Here is a 17,845-nt window from a genome sequence, read left to right on the forward strand (position 1 = left end):
CCCAGCCAGGCTTCGGCTTGCCATGCTGGGGGTGGGGTGGGGGGTCTCAAAGCTCCCGCTTCAATGAGGGCTTTGCTTCCCCTCCAACTTCAGGGGCCGAAGTCACTGATGGGACCCCCCCCCTCTTAGGGGCAATAAGCTAGTCCAGCTGGAAGCATTGAGCCCCCCTTCCCCAAACGCTGCTCCACTTCCCCCTCCTTCAAAGAGGGACAGGCAGGCTCTGGGTGGCCCCAGAGGAGGGAAAAGGCTGGAAGTGTCCCTTGGGTGGGCTTGGTGAAGTGTTCCAGGTTGTTCCTGGCCAAAAGAGGGCGGGCACAGGGGTCTTGGTGAGAGGGGGAACTCTGGCAAACTCCCTCCCCTCCCTGTAGGGTGTCCTGGAGAAGGTCTTCTCCAGCTGCCACACCAGCACCCAGAGGAGGCCCCCTACCTGTAGCAGGCTGGCAACGGGCACCCATTCCAGCACGGGGCCTTTTGAGTTTGGCAGCAGCATCCGGCCAGGCGACAGGAGGGCCCAGCTCAACTCTGCCAACTTCACGGCCTCGCAAGGGCCCGGCCTCGACTCGGACTTCGGCGCCAGTGCTGGTGAGTGGGGGCCAAGGAGGGGCCGAAATGATGAGCGGCTCCTGGTGGGTTGGAGTCCCTGGCATCCGAGTGCCTCAAATGGCAGCAGAGGAGTTGGAAAGGAATTGGGGGGTGGGGGCTGCAATGTCAGGGGTCATGGACAGAGGAGCGCCCCCCCCCCCACCGAGGATATGGCTGTGTTGAGCCCAGGGTGACTGTGTTTCCTTTTCCAGGAGGGACGGGCAGAGGGAAACGAGGGGACTTTCTGAGCTCCAGAGCAACCCAGCCGTGGGGCAGGCTGTCCCAAGGGCTCTGCAGAGGCAGGAGCCCCCGCCTCCCCAGCATTAGTCTTCTGGGCCCAGGAATAATAGCCTATATCAGTGTTTCTCAACCTTGGCAACTTGAAGATGTCCGGACTTCAACTCCCAGAATTCCCCAGCCAGTGAATGCTGGCTGGGGAATTCTGGGAGTTGAAGTCCGGACATCTTCAAGTTGCCAAGGTTGAGAAACACTGGCCTATATATTGGTAGGGCTTCAACAGCTGGTGGCTGAGCAACCTGGGGCCCTGCCCAGTCTACATTCTGGGCTGGGGGTGGGTGGGAAGGGTCAGGTGGTCCTTTCTGGAGACCAACCAAGCTTTCTTCCTGCAAACGTGGCCCCTGCAGTTCACTCAGGGGGGGAAGGAACCGGTTTCTCCACTCGCCTCTTCTGAGTTATTTTTTCCTGCTTCAACCGTCCCTTGGATCGTGTGCTGATCCCCGGAGATCTCCAGACAGGCAGCCCCTTACAGGTACACAATGCCTGTGTTTGCACAACACTCTGGCTCCTGAATTAGCAGCTGAGCTTGGCATGCTGGGTCTTTCCCCAGCTGGGTCTGGTGGCCCCAAAGAACAAGGAGACGCATTCGATCTTGCAGCTACTAACATTGTTGGACGAGCAGGCACAAAAACAGCCAGGGAGGGGAGTGAAGCCTGGAAAAAAAACGGCCCCAGTCTATCACTTACAGCACAAATGACAGCTAATGGCTTAAAAGCCAGCCATTCAACAGACCCCAATCAACATCTCAAAAGCAACAGGCGTTTTACAACCGGCACTATAAGTACCACACACAGATAGCTCGCACTCTGCTAGAGAGACGTTCCCTGAGGATGGGCTCCAGAATGAGTCCAAAAGCTCGGAAGACAAAACCTCCGGTCTCGGTGAGCGACCCAGATTGGGCCCTGCAACATTATCCTGGGTCACGTAGATTGGCCTTCATCCTTGTGCTCCTGGGGCCAGCGGAGTGGCCAGCGTGCATGAGAGTCCCCGTGTGTAACTATGGCCTAAGACGTCACGTGACACCCCCCCCCCCCAACAGACTAAATTGCCACCATATTTGAAGGGAGAATTCTTAAGGTCGGAGTCTCCAGGCGTCCAAAAGAGACCGAGGACCTTCTCCCAGCTCATCCTCTGGGGAAGACCCACAAGGCACCCCGACCTCAATGGGCTCTGCCAGGCCAGAGAGGCATCAAGAGGCAGGACAGAGGTGGTTGATCATGCCATCCTTGTTTGGAAAGGGCTCATGAGCTGTTGGGGTTGGCCATGGGTGGTCTATTGGGTTACTGCAAAGGCAAAATAGGCCCATGGGTAGGTTTGATTGATTGATTGATTGATTGATTATATTTCTATGCCGCCCTTTTCCCCGGAGGGGACTCAGGGCGGCTTACAATCCAAGTCAAGGGGGGGGGGGTACAAATAAGGGAAAGAAAAAAGCACAAAACAGTACCACAATTTAAAAGCACACAACAATCATACCATTCGAGGGGGGACAGAAGCTCATTAGCCCCAGGCCTGTTGGAACAGCCAGGTTTTGAGGGCTTTGCGGAAGGCCTGGAGGGTGGTGAGGGTTCGAATCTCCACGGGGAGTTCGTTCCAGAGGGCCGGAGCAGCCACAGAGAAGGCTCTCCTCCGGGTGGTCGCCAATCGGCATTGGCCAGTGGATGGGATTCGGAGGAGGCCTAATCTGTGGGATCTGATGGGTCTTTGGGAGGTAATTGGTAGCAGGCGGTCTCTCAAGTACCCAGGTCCAATACCATGAAGGGCTTTATAAGTGACGACTAGCACCTTGAAGCGTATCCGGAGACCAATAGGCAGCCAGTGCAGCTCGCGGAGGATAGGTGTTACGTGGGTGTACCGAGGTGCACCCACGATCGCTCGCGCGGCTGCATTCTGGACAAGCTGAAGTCTCCGAATGCTCTTCAAGGGCTGCCCCATGTAGAGCACGTTGCAGTAGGTTTAGATATTCTACACCCACAACCCTTTTTGGGCACATTGTGAAGACCAAGTTGACGTCTCCACCTTGTCAACTTTAAGAGGTGTGGACAACAACTCCCAGAATAGTTGTTCACACGCCTTAAAAGTTGATGAGGTTGAGAAATACTGGCTTAGAAGGTTGGCTGATGGGTCTTGACGGGGCTACCAACCCAACTCAACTGCCGTTGGTTGGAAGGATCTCCTTCACTTTCTTCCCTGAGATGGCTTCCCCCAAGACTGTTTGAGCTGCGATGACCACGACCTGGTCTTCTGAGCCAGTAATTCTTCTGACATTTCGAAGGCGGCCGTCTTCCTCGTCTTCAGCTGAAGGACGTGATTGCTTCTGACACCAAACCTCCTTAAGCTCCTGACGGATCTACCAACACTCAACCGATCCTCTTCCGCTAGAGAGAGGGAGGGAGGGGTGATTAATGAAGAAGGATGAGACATAAGGAAGTGGGATGTTGTTTTTTTAAACATCTCTGTAGTACTCAACTCTGCCAACAAATACGTAATCGGGATACGAGTATGGAAAAGACTCCTTGGGCATCCTTGGATTCTTCCAGAGCGCCAGCTGAGTGGAAAAGTGAGAGCTAAAACAAGGCAGACTGGGTGGGAGGTGGGGGGGGGCAACCAGCCACATTTTGCCCCCTTCTTTCCTCCTCCCACTTAATGCCCGTCTCTGGCTGAAGTCTCCCTTGGGCTCGTTTCTACATTGCTTTCCCTCCTCGTTGTAGTTCTGCATGGCTCCCCCGCGCATCGCTAGCACGTTTCGCCCACATAAAGGTTTCCTATTTAGGGGAGAACGTCGTCGTAGAATCGCGTAGGTTGATCTATAACGCGACTCCTGGTGGGATATCTTGATAATGTAGCGGCTTCTCTCCCCCCACTGCAGGCGTTTCTGTCCGGATCTTGTCAAGCGACAGCGAAGGCAGCCCCAACACGCCCGCCGTGCATCTCCAGCAAGCCGAGCACTTTGAGTGGGACTACTACGACCCCGGGTACAAGAGGAAAGCGCGGCTCCACCGTTCCCTGCCTCCCATCTGCAGCAAGCAGTACTGGCTGTAACCCAGGAGGCGACAGGTTCTCTGTGCCGCACTTTGCGGCGTTTGTGCGCAAAAGAGAGACGGCTTATTGGCCTTCGTTGCGAGGAATGATTTTGGTCGTGGTCTTTCTCTGTGGCTTGCACTCTGTTTAGTGGGAGAGAATTCCTGTTTCGGCTGAATGTCTCTCCCACTGGAACGTTTCCACACCCACAAAAAGCTTCACTTACACCAGTGGTTCCCAAACTTGGCAACTTTTAAGACTTGTGGACTTCAACTCCCAGAATTCTCCAGCCAGCTCTGCTGGCTGGAGAATTCTGGGAGTTGAAGTCCACAAGTCTTAAAGTTGCCAAGTTTGGGAACCACTGACTTACACTGATCTGCACCTCGTATACAGGAGTGGGGGCAATTGTGGTGACTTCAAGACTTGTGGACTTCAACCCCCAGAATTCCCCAGCCCTGGGAGTCCACAAGTCTTAAAGTCACCACAATTGCCCCACCCCCTGCTTTATAGAATACTTCTGTGCCCAAATATGAACCTTTTCAGCACCCCACACCTCCACTACACTCATCACAGTCCGTTTCCGCAGAGCTTTCAAGCACAAGACCCACAACGGACACTGCGCTCTAGTTAGCCCTGAACACAAAACTTAGTTAGAACTAATCTCATCTGATCTCAAGAACCCCAAATGATTTTAACACCTGACCAGGGACGGAGGCATGTGGAGAGAGAGAGAGAGAGACATAAGGGTCAACCTCACAGGTGCTCATTCTGCACATCAGAACAACCCTCCTACGCACGGGGTACAAGGAGAGAGACCTGGTGGGATACAAACCTTGAGGGCAGCCCGTGGTGCCTGATTTTATATAGTGTTTATTAAAGATACTGAACTTTTTCTCTGCGTTCCTTTTTAAATGATTTGATTTGATTTTATTGTATTTCTATGCCGCCCTATTCCCAGAGGGACTCAGGGCGGCTCACAAACCAAGTAAGGGGCGGGGGGGGGGGGGATACAAACAGGAAAAAAAAAAGACAACGGACAAACATCACCACAATTTAAAAACAATCAACAGCCACACCATTCGAGCGGGGACGGGAACTCATCAGCCCCAGGCCTGTCGGAACAGCCAGGTTTTAAGGGCTTTGCAGAAAGCCTGGAGGGTGGTGAGGAATCTCCGAATCTCCACGGGGAGCTAGTTCCAAAGGGTCGGAGCAGCCACAGAGAAGGCTCTCAATCGGCATTGGCCAGTGGATGGAATTCGGAGGAGGCCTAATCTGTGGGATCTAATTGGTCTGTTGGAGGTGGCGCAGTGGTTAGAGTGCAGTACTGCAGGCCACTTCAGCTGACTGCTATCTGCAGTTCAGCAGTTCAAATCTCACCGGCTCAAGGTTGACTCAGCCTTCCATCCTTTCGAGGTGGGTGAAATGAGGACCCAGACTGGGGGGGCAATATGCTGACTCTGTAAACCGCTTAGAGAGGGCTGAAAGCCCTATGAAGCGGTATATAAGTCTAACTGCTATTGCTATTGCTAATTGGCAGCAGGCGGTCTCTCAAGTGTGTATGAAAATGGAGGCTGGGCTGATGTAACCTCTGGGCCTGGTCTTCTGAGGTGTGCATAAGGCACCTGCCCCCAAAATAGCCGTGTTAAGTCGTGGATGCATTAAGGTGAATGCAAGGATGAAAGTTGCAATAGGAGAATCCAGCGATCGTTCAGAAGATAGGAGAGAGGGACCTCCTAATTTCTTGAACGATCTTGTCAAATTAAATGTGTATGTTTTAGTGTGTGTTTAGTTTCTCCCCATAGGTTGGCTAAATCAATACCACCGTTCTCAATCTGGTGTAGCTTTTCCCCTCCTAGCAAACTCTTGTGTAAAAGGAGAAAAACATGCTAAGGCTGTCAATTTGAGGTTCGAAGGGAAGGAGCCTGACCTTTAAAAGCAGGGCATCAAATAATAACGTTGAAAGTGCTGAACACGTACAAGGCAGGTGGTTCAAACGCGCTCTGAAAGCTGAACTGCAGCCGAACACCTGAACGTCTGCAGAGAGAGTTACTTCGATGTCCCTTTGCACTATAAATATTTTCCAAGTGAACTGGATTAAAAACCCAGGAAACACTGACAGCATTTCGGCAAAATCTTTGCACTTCATTTAAATTTTGGCAAGCTTTGTCGTCTCAAAAAAAAGGGCTCCTATTCCTGGAAGCATACACACACAGATCCTGCGAGGAAAAACACCGCACAAGGAGCAAACATACACAGCTTTGGCAAAGTGAGGGAAGCCGCTGCACTAAATGGAGCTGCTATCCAAAATGCTCACGTCGTCCAAATTGCACAAATCAGGGCATTCAATGACCTTCCACTCTGAAGGGTCCCAGCCCCCATTTTCTGAGAGTTCTCCAGAGGGAAGAGCTAGCTTTTTCCACTCACCAGCTATTGTTTATCCATGGACGGTACAGCAAAAATACATGTTACAGTGGGCCAAGCCTGGAACAAGCCATAGGATATCCTAGCATGTGTGAACTGAGCCGTAACTTATCTGCCAAACCTCCTGTGTCCATAAGACACCCATATCTGGAAAGCTTGTGGGAAGAGCAATTCCTTGCTTCGGGAATAGTCCTGAGCTCCTTAACCATCCCGGTACCTTTAAGGCAGGGGATGCACCCTCTCTATTACTCTTTGTTTTGGCAATTTGGATCTCCCATCGCTAGGTTGAGCCAAGGTGGCGCAGTGGTTAAATGCAGCACTGCAGGCTACTTCAGCTGTCTGCAGTTCGGCTGTTCAAATCTCACTGGCTCAAGGTTGACTCAGCCTTCCATGCTTCCGAGGTGGGTGAAATGAGGACCCGGATTGTTGTTGGGGGCAATATGCTGACTCTGTAAACCGCTTAGAGGGCTGAAAGCCCTATGAAGCGGTATATAAGTCTAACTGCTATTGCTATTGCTTGGAAAGACACAGGAGTTCAGCCACCTTAAATCATGGATGGCTTCGTTTTAGTGTGTGTGGTATATACCGTAAGTATAATCTTTATTGTCACTGTACTTGAATTCAAGGAAATTGGTTATAGACAACAGAGTCCCACTGGGCCATGCCTAGAACTCCCTTGTCCCCCAAACACATTTTCTACCTGAGTTTTCCCAGAGGGGGTTTCCACCACGTAAATCAGAAGTTAAAACAGCAACTGGCTCATGGAGATGACCGGAGCCTTTCAATCAAGAGGTCTGCAAAAGATCCTCTTTCCCAGAGACACAGGCAGCCAATCAGCACTGGGAGGAAGGGCGGGGGGGGGGGAATGATGGGAACTAGGGTCCCTATCCCTGAACTGATCTCAATCTAGACATCAAACGTTAAATCGGATCAGTGTCTGACTCGCATTGACTGAAGATGCTTAGCCAACGGATAGCCAGGGAAGCCGCTTATTCAAGACATCCAGGGTTTTGCTGAAGAGACATAAAACAATGAAGCCAACTCCCACCAAGGGGCTTGAAAACCGGTGTTTCCTGCTTCTCCTTTCCGATGAACTCATGGCTCCAGCCATGGCTCAGCCAGGGAGAAGCCATGTGTAGGGAGGCCGTCTGTGTGAGGGGATTAGAAGGCAGCCCTCACAGTGGGCTGGAGCTGCCCTTCCGTTTCCAGGCTTTGTATTGTATTGTATTGTATTTTATTATTTGTATGCCGCCCTTCTCTGGGAGGACTCAGGGCGGCGAACAATTCAAGGGGGAAAAAAAGGGGAACATAAAAAGACAAAATACAAATAATAAAAGTAGACAACAGTCGCACAACCATACATGTCGAGAGGGGAGGGAACTCATCACCCCCAGGCCTGCCGGCAAAGCCAGGTTTTGACGGCTTTCCGGAAGGCCTGGAGAGAGGTGAGGGTCCGAATCCCTGCAGGGGGAGTTCATTCCAGAGGGCCGGAGCTGCCACAGAGAAGGCCCTCCCCCGGGTAATAGCCAGGTAGCATTGGCTGGTAGATGGCACCCGGAGGAGGCCAACCCTGTGAGATCTAATGGGTCTTTGGGAGGTAATTGGCAGCAGGCAGTCTCTCAAGGACCCAGGTCCAATACCATGAAGGGCTTTATAAGTGACGACTAGCACCTTGAAGCGTATCCGGAGACTGATCGGTAACCAGTGCAGCTCGCGGAGGATAGGTGTAACGTGGGTGTACCGAGGTGCACCCACGATCGCTCGCGCGGCTGCATTCTGGACGAGTTGAAGTCTCCGAATGCTCTTCAAGGGCTGCCCCATGTAGAGCGCATTGCAGTTGTCTGGGTTGGTTAGAAAAGGGGGGAAAGCCAGGCCGGTTTCAGTCCTTCTTCAGGGTTTGGAAGCTGAGCGCAAACTTTCCGCCCTGCGGCTTTCTTCCTCCGTATAGTCAGTACGAGGAGGCTCCGAAGGCGAAGGAAAAGGGGCTCACATCAACTTTGGATTTCTTCAGAAAAATAAATTATAAATACAAATAAAAACACGGAGTGCCATTAACAGAGTTGCTGAAATTAGGATAATTGGCCCGTGGGTGGAATGCATCCACGGACTGACAAAAGGGTGAACACAAAGAGAAGAATGCCAATCAGGAGATAATGAGTGGGGCAGCCCCTCCGCCATGGGACTAATTGCACAGGCCTCCTGCTCCCGAGCTGCATTCTGTGAAGCTCCAGCCTTTTCCAAGTACTCCAGCACGGAAAAGGGTTTTGTGCGAAGACTATTAAGCTCACTTAGTCACCTCCTCCATTGAACGTTCTGTGATTCTGTGCTGCGGAGGGTACACCACCCCTGGGAGCGTCTTCTGTTCAAGCTCTCCCAGAACAACCCATTTAATTTCTCCACAAGCCGCCTTCTGAATCACGCTTCAAGTCAGGAACAAGCCAGCATTGGGATGAAGGTTAACGGAAGTTAGTTTGATGGTTCGGTGGCCTCCGCAGGAAGAAGCCAGAGCTCCGCTGGCCTCCTGGTCCAAAGCAAGAGGAGGAGACCAGCTGAGGCCAGGGAGCTTCACGTAAACACTAAGCAGCAGGGAGACCCCCGGGGGCTTTTCCCAAAAGGCAGCTGGGTTCTGTTCTTTGAAGACGTTTTGCTCCGCATCCAAGAAGTTCCCCCAGTTCTTAACTCTGGTTGGGGAGCGAAACGTCCTTTGGAAAAGGTCCTCTGGGGCCGCCCTGACCTGGGGAGCCGAGACCCTCCACAGGCCAGCAGCAAGGACCCAATGCGGGCGGGAGGAAAGCCGCCAGGGGAGCTGCACAAGAGCCAAGGTGGCGCAGTGGTTAAATGCAGCACTGCAGGCTACTGCTAGATCAGCAGTTCAGCGGTTCAAATCCCACCGGCTCAGGGTTGACTCAGCCTTCCATCCTTCCGAGGTGGGTAAAATGAGGACCCAGATTGTTGGGGGCAATATGCTGACTCTCTGTAAACCGCTTAGAGAGGGCTGAAAGCCCTATGAAGCGGTATATAAGTCTACTGCTATTGCACAGACACGTCCTGCCCACGGAAAAGGCCCCCCCGTCCCCTCCGCTGAAGGCACCACGGAGGAACGGGGTGGCCCCCTGAGGAAGAGCACCGGAGGACCCTATTTCCACCTTCCCTCCCAGGGAGACGAGAAACGTCGGGGGACTTGAGTCGGGAACAAAGGCGCAGGCAGGCCAGCATGAAGTTATGGGACTTTTTTATTTTTGTGGGTTTTTATTAATTTTTTTCTTTTACAGGCTATTGTTGTACCCGTTGCTAAAGCTGCTGATTCTGCCATAAAACTAGAACAGAAAATTTCCCAGAAGTCAATCCCCCTCCTCCTCCTCCTCCACTGCTTGCCTACCTACCTCCCAAGCAAACCAGGCCACCCACCGCCTTACATGGACAGCAGGCTCAGTGGAGAGAGAGCCTGAGACGCAGCAGCTACATGAGTCTGACCGAGGAATGAAGAAGCCAGGAGTCCGCTGGCCGTGAGGACTGCCCTGTACAACGTGGCCTGCTTGGAGTTTGGTCCACTCTGGCCGCAGCTTAACCATAGAGATCGTCGTCGTTGTCCTCGCTGTAAACGTTGCCTCCGCCGGTGCCTCCGGTGCCCTGGCTGGGCCCAGCGCCACCTTGGCTGCCTGATGGGAATCTGCCAGGAGAAACACAGGGGGGGAAACGCAGGTGAGGAGCCGGAAGAGCCACCACTCCTGAGCTGGGGGGCTTGGAGTTAACGGAAGCTGGGTGCCAACATCTGGAAAGCCAAAAGGGAACACCGCCACCCCTGCACTATGGGGCAGAACCTCCTGCCTCAGGATAGCTTCAGAGAGCCCCACACGGGGGGGGGGGGGCAGCCAATGCAGGAACGGCCTTCCTGGTATTTATTTTATTAAACAGCTTCCTTCCTTCTTCCTTTCCTTTCCTTTCCTTTCCTCTCCTTCCTTCCTTCCTTCCTTCCTTCCTTCCCTTCCTTCCTCCCTCCCTCCTTCCTTCCTTGCTTGCTGTTCCTGCTTGTTTCCATACAACCCCCTCATTCTCCAGATGCAATTAGAGATACGGGCAGAAGCTGGGAGCATTGAACTGGGAGATGGGGAGAGGCTGAGAGAACCAGCTGGGCTGTTGACTAAACAGTCGGACTGGGAGCTCAGGGACCCCCTCGGTTATGGGGGGGGGTCATCAGGAGGGTTTGGGGCAGGAACTCAGCTTACTTCACTCAACTCTTTTAGTAAAAGCTGGGAGAGGGAGCAGCAGGTACCCGGAGAATATGCAAGAGAGAAATATGGAGAAGCAGACGGCCGGACTCCTCTTGGCTCTGCAGGCCCCTTCCCACAGGAGACCCTCCCCTGACTGTTTGTGGAAGTCATGGATGCCCAGATAAGGAAGCAGAGACTCCCGGCATCCACCAAACCTGCCTGCCTGAGGGTGTTGAAAAGGAGGGGCCGGGGGGGGGGGGGAAGGGGCACCAGAGCAGCTTCCCCAAACACCCCTGGGCGTACCTGAAGCTGCCGAAGCCACGGCTCTGCTGCAGAGTCTGTGCAAACATCTCGTATTTGCGGATGTCATTGTCGCTGACTGACCGGCGGGCAAAACGCATGGCTTCCTCAAAGTGATCCCGACGGATCTCGGGGACCGGGTCGTCCTCCTCGACTTCCTAAAGCAGAGCAAGGGGGTGTGAGTGGCTGTCAGCATCGGGGACCGGTGAAGGCCAACCCTTGGAGTGCCCGCCCCTCTCCCCCAAGCGCCAGCTGCTCACCATGGCCGAGGGGTTGGTCTGCCTCTCCCGTTCCCGCCTGATCTCGCTCTCGATCGACTCGCGGATGGCCAGCTTGCAAGCCCGCTGGCAAATCTCCGTCAGGTCAGCTCCCGAGAAGCCGTTGGTCATTTTAGCCAGGAAGTCCAGATCCACGTCCTGAGAAGCAAGGAACATTCTACATATCGCATGTGCCCATCAGGTCCCCCACTTCACGAGCAAGAAACACAATTCCGGGGGGAAACAGGAAAATTAAAGCTATAATAGCTGCAATGGCAGGAGACCCAGAACACATTTTAACATTCTCTTTTCAGGGAGCAACAGGGGGATGAAACTCTTCCAGCGGGGCTGGGCCTGGCTCGACTCTCTGATTCTACCGAGGGAGGAAGAGAGCGGAGAGAGCTACTGGGGCCTCTCTTTCCCTGAACTCTCTCTGGCCAGCTGGCTGCAGCTCAGGAGTCTCTCCAAAGATTTTGCCTTTAAAAGGGATTCCTACTTGCTGGCTGCTCCCAAGATCCAGCTACAATCAAGGTCCATGTTGGGCTTAAGGCTCAGGGGAAGAAAAAAACAGGAACGCCTCCCTTCTCAATTCCCAAAGGACTGTCCTATTCCCCCCCGCTCCCGAGAGTAGGTATTAAATCCAATCAGGGCCCAAAACTAAACAACACAGACAGGAATGGCAGCCTTCTCTCTCACACCCACACACACACTCACACTCTTATATACAAACGTGCCTTGGCGACGGGGGATTTCCGCAGGTTGGCCTTGAGGATGGCCACACGAGACTTCTCGTCAGGCAGAGGAATGTAGATGAGCTGGTCCAGGCGTCCAGGGCGCAGGATAGCCGGGTCAATGATGTCTGGACGGTTGGTGGCGCCAATGATGAAGACGTTCTTCTTGGTCGACATGCCATCCATCTCCGTCAGGATCTGGTTGATCACTCGGTCGGCGGCACCACCGCCGTCGCCAATGTTCCCCCCACGGGCCTTGGCAATGGAATCCAGCTCATCGAAGAACAGCACGCAGGGAGCTGCTTGGCGGGCCTGCCGAGGGAAGGAAGCCGCGTCAGTCGCCAAGGCACCAGTGGCCATCCCGGCCCGGCTGCCTATTGCCCAGGGCACCGAAAGGCTCCTGGCAACTGTCATCACGGACGGTTAAGTGTTCAGGGGCTACAACCTCAAGGCCCTGGAACCGGCCCCTGCCCCAAAAGCCCTGCTCCTCTGTTAGTTCTCCCACTCTTATCCCTAAAGCCTCCGGGACTTGGGAACTGCTGGCCAGTTTCAGAATATCCAGATTCCGTCCGGGAAATATCCGATACGTCCCTTCATTCATCCGAGCAACTGTGGTGCCCCTAAGAGGCCCCAGGCAGGCAGCCCTGCAGGCACAAATATACTTTCCCAAAACAAAGCTAGAACCCTTTACAACGATTTAAATGCTGCCCAGAACTCCTAGGATTTGGAGGGGGGAGGGGATTAATTAATTCATTTAAAAATCCTTTCAATTTGCCTCTGGTGTGTTCCCCTCCCCCGCCCCCAGAGCACAAAACAACTGGAAGAAGCTGTGCAAGATCGGAAGACGCGGAGAGGCCCAGAGAATCACTAAGGGTCCAACCAGACTGAACGAAGATTGTCATCACCATCATCATCGCCTCACCCACCCCAAGTCCCTTGTTCGGCCCCTGGGGAATGAAGCCTCGCTGCCTTTTGGCTTAAAGCCCCGGCAAACGCTGCGTGACCGAATGTTCCCCAGGATGTGAAAGCTCTGAATCTGAGCAAGGAGGCAATGAATCCTGGTTCAGGAGGAGGAACTGGGACGGTCTCCCCGGGGGCTGCTGCTGCCCCAGGCCCCCCCACAGGCATTGCGGGAGATGGTTGACCTGAGGGAAGCAGAGCTGCCTGCCCTCACCAACACGGAGGAGGAGGAGGATCGGCTGCAGACAGGCAGTGGTGCTGATAGGCATCTGATCCCCTCTGATAAAGAACAGCTGCCTCCCCCCCTGGATCCAAGGGCACCGAGAATAGAGCGAAGGCTGTGAGGCCTGCCTTTGTCTTTGCCTGATGGACTTGCCTGGCCCTGGCCCTCCCCCGATGAAGGTGAAGCCCCTTCCCTTTGGACCTCCCCCCTGCCTCTGCAGGCTGGCTTCGGTTGCTTCCCGGCTTGTCTTTGTGGGACTGAGGGGGCTGCCTTCAGGGAAGGGAGGGGCAGAGCCTCACCTGGCGTTGTAGGGCTGCCCTTTGGGGTGGCTAACAGGGCAATAAAGGACCTGGGCAACCTGGGACGTAACACCGAGCCTCCCGCCGAGACCTCCAGGTGAGCCGGGGGGTGGGGGGGGTGGGAGGCGGAGGAGGGAAAGCGGAGACTCACCTTGTCAAAGATCTCGCGCACGTTGGCCTCCGACTCTCCAAACCACATGGTGAGCAGCTCTGGGCCCTTGATGGAGATGAAGTTGGCCTGGCATTCGTTGGCAATAGCTTTGGCTAGCAGGGTCTTTCCACAGCCAGGGGGGCCATAAAACAGGACCCCTTTAGACGGGGTCATGCCAAACTTGAGGAATTTGTCAGGATGCTCCACCGGGTACTGGAGAAGGAAGGGACTCAACGTCAGCTCCCAGGGGAGACAGCCAAGGAAAACACAACACCTGCCCCCGTCCCCCCACCACTCCAGAGGGGATAAACCAGAACGAACCAAGAACAGCAGCCGGGCTGGGAACCTCCTCCAAACTACGATTTGTTTCAGCATCCAATGTACCTGTCTCATCCCCCCTCCCATCAAGTGTGCAGATCTCACTTCAGCCAAAATCGCTTGCTCTGGTCCCCAGCTCATGTTTACAACACACACACTGGAGGCAGGTGATTGAAAGAGGAAGCAGAAGGGAACCATATTAGGAGGAAGGTAACAAGCCTCAAAGCAATTCTGCAGCTGAACCCACTCATTTACTCTCCTGGAGTTCTGGAATAGGACAGCCCCCAACCTGACTTTGACAAATGCTTTCCAAACAGCTGGACGGCTGCTTTTGGGGCAAAGTGGGAGTAAGCCCACCGCAAAGCTCACCTCACAGGGCCTGGCTGTGTTCCAAAAGCCTCTGGCCTTCCTCCAGGCTTTGGGCCAGTGTGTGTGTGTGTGTGTGTGCTTGTCTCTTATATTTTGCTTTTCTTCAAGACATGTGGGTTCCTAACTGCTTCTCTATGTCTATCACCAAGTCTTGTTATCGAGTTGGGTGGCCTTAGAAGGTCAACATAAATCACCAAACAGGGGAATCTTAAATTTATATAAAGGTTTCATAGGCTCAGGAAACAGAACCGTTCAAAACGTAAGACTTACCGACCATTTTTAAAGGGAGACTAATTTTCAAGAACAGATGCTGCTTTTAACAGCCAGGAGAGGACATCAGGGCATGCCCTCGTGGTATCGGCTGCCACCTGCAGCTGGCAGGCCGCCGAGGAAAAGACCCCCGCAGCCTCACCTGAACCAGCTCCTGGAGTTCCCGCTTGACGTCTTCCAGGCCCCCGATGTCTTGCCAGGTCACCTGTGGGACTTCCACTACGGTCTCACGCAGGGCCGAGGGATTGCTCTGGCTTAGCGCCCACTGGGGATTGCAAAGGGACGAGAAGGGAGAGGAGGGGTTGCTGCCTCTTCTGGTGGAGGCCATTTCCCCAGGTGGAGGAAGGGGAGGTGCAGCCACAGCTGCCTTACCCGGAAGTCGTCCATGGTGACGGCCAAGGAGTTCATCACTTCGGCATCGATGGTCTCATCTTCAAGGTCAATCAGGTCCATCTTCTTCCGGATGGCCTGCAGAGCCGCCTCTGAGCACAGCGCAGCCAGGTCAGCCCCCACATGGCCGTGGGTCTCATTGGCCACCTGGAGCAGAGGGGGGGACACGAGTAAAGATCTGTCCCTGCGTGGGCAAAGGGGAGTCTGGCCTCTGCCATAGCAATGCCCAGGCCCCCTCGGCCCTCACTGACACCCAGGTAACCAGACGGGCGGCTTGAACCGGCATCTGGTTTTGGACAATACAACCCCTCTAGATTTAGCCCCGTTCGACCAAGTGTTTTTGAGAAAACTTAGCACAGAAATCCGCTGTATAAAATGTCAGGCTTGACCCAGTTTGAGAATGCTCCGATTTGACTGGTCTGGTGCTCCCTCTTCTGGCTGTTTCCTTCCAGTCTTCTAAGTCAGTTCCTGCTGAACTATCTCTTGCCTGCCACATCCTTAACCCCCCCTTTCCCACCCCTGGATCTAGGTAAGAGGCTGGCTGGTGGATCTTGGAGTTTATTGACATTTGTATGCCGCCCACTCCCTTGGGACTCTGGGCGGCTAACAGGGGCTCATCAGGCTGGGAAACTGGCCGGTGGTCTCAATTGCGCTGTGGAACGCTCTCTCTGGTGCCTTTAAGAGCCACAACGCACAGCCCAAAACTATTCTCAGGCTGAATTTCAACTGTTGCCAATCAATTTCATTGTATTTATTTTGTACAATGACAATAAAGGCTATCCTAAACAATAGACTCTCTTCGTCCTAATAGCCCTGAGGAAGTTCACAGCTAACACACAGCAATGGTTCCAGCACAGGATCAGGGCTCTCAAGGAAGGGGGTGGGGGAGGTGTTGGATAAGCAATGATGGCTTTTGGCGCAATTAGCAATTGACATGCATGGGGCGGTGTCCTCCTCCCTTTGTCCTTCTCCCTTTGTCCTCCTTCTAAGAGCAGCTGAGCCTGAGCAGCTATAGCTGCCTGGGTGACTTGGCCGGCCGTTCTCATCAGCACAACCCACCTCACAGGGTGGTTGTTGTGGAGAAAATAGGAGGAGGGAGGAGTATTAGATAAGTGGCAGGAAGGTGATTGCTGCCTTGAGGAGGAAGGGAGGGAGGGAGGAGAGAGAGAAAGAAAGAGAACAAGAGGGAGGAGAATAATGACGACTTTAAATGGACCCACCTCACATTTTGGAATGATTATTTTATCGCTGTCATCGTGACCTGCTACTAAGTTTATATTAAATTTAATTCTAAATTTAAAACCAAGCCAAACCCACCTGCTCCAGATCAACATCATCGGCCAACTTCATGTTCTTGGTGTGGATCTGCAAGATCTCCAGGCGGCCAGTAGCGTCAGGGATGCCGATGTCCACCTCCCGGTCAAAGCGGCCTGCAGTGGACCAAGAGCAACCATCACCTCCAGTCTCCCTAGAGAGAGCCGAACCCTCTGCAGCGTCCGAGGGCCCACCGGCCAGCAGGGCTCAGCTGAGGCAAGCAAGTGGGAGTACCAAAGCTTTACAGCCTTTTGGGGGGGAGCTCCACCCCCCCTCCCCACTCAGGAGTGCCCAACGGAGCACCCCCACGCTGGACAATGGCAGGCTATCATCCTCATTTTGTGCCCGCTGTGGCACACAGCTTCCAAGGAGCCCCCTCTGCCCATTTGCTGCCATTGGCAATTTAGGTTTGCTGCTGGTGGGACCACTGAGAGTCTTATGCCCCTTGGGGCCTCCCTGCCCTGCAGGACACTCACTCTGCAGTTGGCAAGTTTGTGGCCCCTCCCAAACAGGTGCCCTGGACAATGGGTATGGGGGAGGGGGAGCAATTGATCTGGCCTTCCCTTCTGAGTGGAGATGAGGCGTGGTCTGGACATTAGCCCCTTTGCCTTGACCAGATCGCTTGTCAAAATGCAGCTTGTCGCGACCGGGGGCCACTGCAACGTATGGTTGACCTCCCTGTCATTTTCCTAGTCTTTTAAATTTAATCTGCTCTCCGCCTGCCCAGACTCTGCGAGGAATGAGGGGAGCTTATCAATGCCATGCGATGAAGGTGCTGGTGGCAAAAGACAGCGTGGTTGGGACTGAAGGGATCAGAAATGGAAGAAACCCTTCCAGAGCCCAGGCCCTGCGCCGCTGCATTAGCCAGAAGAAGCCGGTTAAAAGAAGAAGGAGAAGGAGGAAGAAGGATGAAAGAAGAAAGGAGGAAGAAGGATGAAAGAAGAAGGAGGAGGAGGAGGAGGAAGAAGGATGAAAGAAGAAAAAAGAAGAAGAAGGGGGGGCGCATCAGAGCTTTTGGTTCCCTGGCAAAGCAACCCTCCAGCTGCTGCCTTGGCCAGGGGTTCCCCCACTTCGCCTTGTGTGACCAGCAAGCCAGGTAGTTCCCTGCATCCAATGAAAATGGGACTTTAGACTACAAGCAGTCTCCGACTTACAACAGCTCAAAGTTACAATGGCACCGGGAAAAGGGACCTATGGCCGTTTTCCACGCTTACGACCATTGTAGTCACATGATCAAAACGTGTCCGCTTGGCAAATGGCCTCCATGCGTGACGGCTGCCCTGTCCTGGGTCACGTGATCTCTGTCTGTAGCCTCCCCAGACGGCTTCCGGGAAGGAAAGTCAATAGGGAAACCCAGATGTGCATGATTCACTTAATGACCTGTGATTTGTTTAACAAGTGTGGCAAGAAAGGTTGCAAGATAAGGCAAAACTCACTTAATAACAGTCTTGCTCAGCAGTGGAAACTTCGGGCTTAATTGTGATCATAAACATCTTTTGAGGGGGAATTTGTATTTTAATATTTTGAATAAAATAAATTGAAATTAAAAGTAAACGGTTAGTAAATTAGTATTTGCCAACAAATCAATGGCACACGCACACACACATATTTGGTGTGGGACAACTGGGACCATGAAGCGCCTGAGACCTGGACCTCCGGTGGAGAGGCTCTTTAGATGCAACCTCCCCAACAGGGGCTAGAAACTTTGAAGAGGGACAACAACAAGAGCTG

At 53.5% G+C, this 17,845-nt stretch overlaps 1 protein-coding gene across 1 annotated transcript in view; it reads right to left on the bottom strand.

Moving 5' to 3' along the window:
• Positions 1-9,536: 9,536 nt before the first annotated feature.
• VCP (valosin containing protein) overlaps positions 9,537-17,845 on the bottom strand; it is a 30,978-nt gene continuing 22,669 nt past the window's right edge. The window contains exons 10-17 of the mRNA XM_032213390.1: positions 16,118-16,230; positions 14,783-14,947; positions 14,553-14,675; positions 13,454-13,666; positions 11,824-12,132; positions 11,093-11,248; positions 10,836-10,990; positions 9,537-9,991 (exon numbers count right to left, since the gene is read on the bottom strand). Coding sequence (XP_032069281.1) covers positions 9,886-9,991; positions 10,836-10,990; positions 11,093-11,248; positions 11,824-12,132; positions 13,454-13,666; positions 14,553-14,675; positions 14,783-14,947; positions 16,118-16,230 — 1,340 coding nt within the window. The 3' untranslated portion in view covers positions 9,537-9,885. The remainder of the gene's footprint in view (positions 9,992-10,835; positions 10,991-11,092; positions 11,249-11,823; positions 12,133-13,453; positions 13,667-14,552; positions 14,676-14,782; positions 14,948-16,117; positions 16,231-17,845) is intronic.

The sequence above is a fragment of the Thamnophis elegans genome, chromosome 3 (assembly GCF_009769535.1).
Source record: "Thamnophis elegans isolate rThaEle1 chromosome 3, rThaEle1.pri, whole genome shotgun sequence".
Taxonomy (NCBI): domain Eukaryota; kingdom Metazoa; phylum Chordata; class Lepidosauria; order Squamata; family Colubridae; genus Thamnophis; species Thamnophis elegans.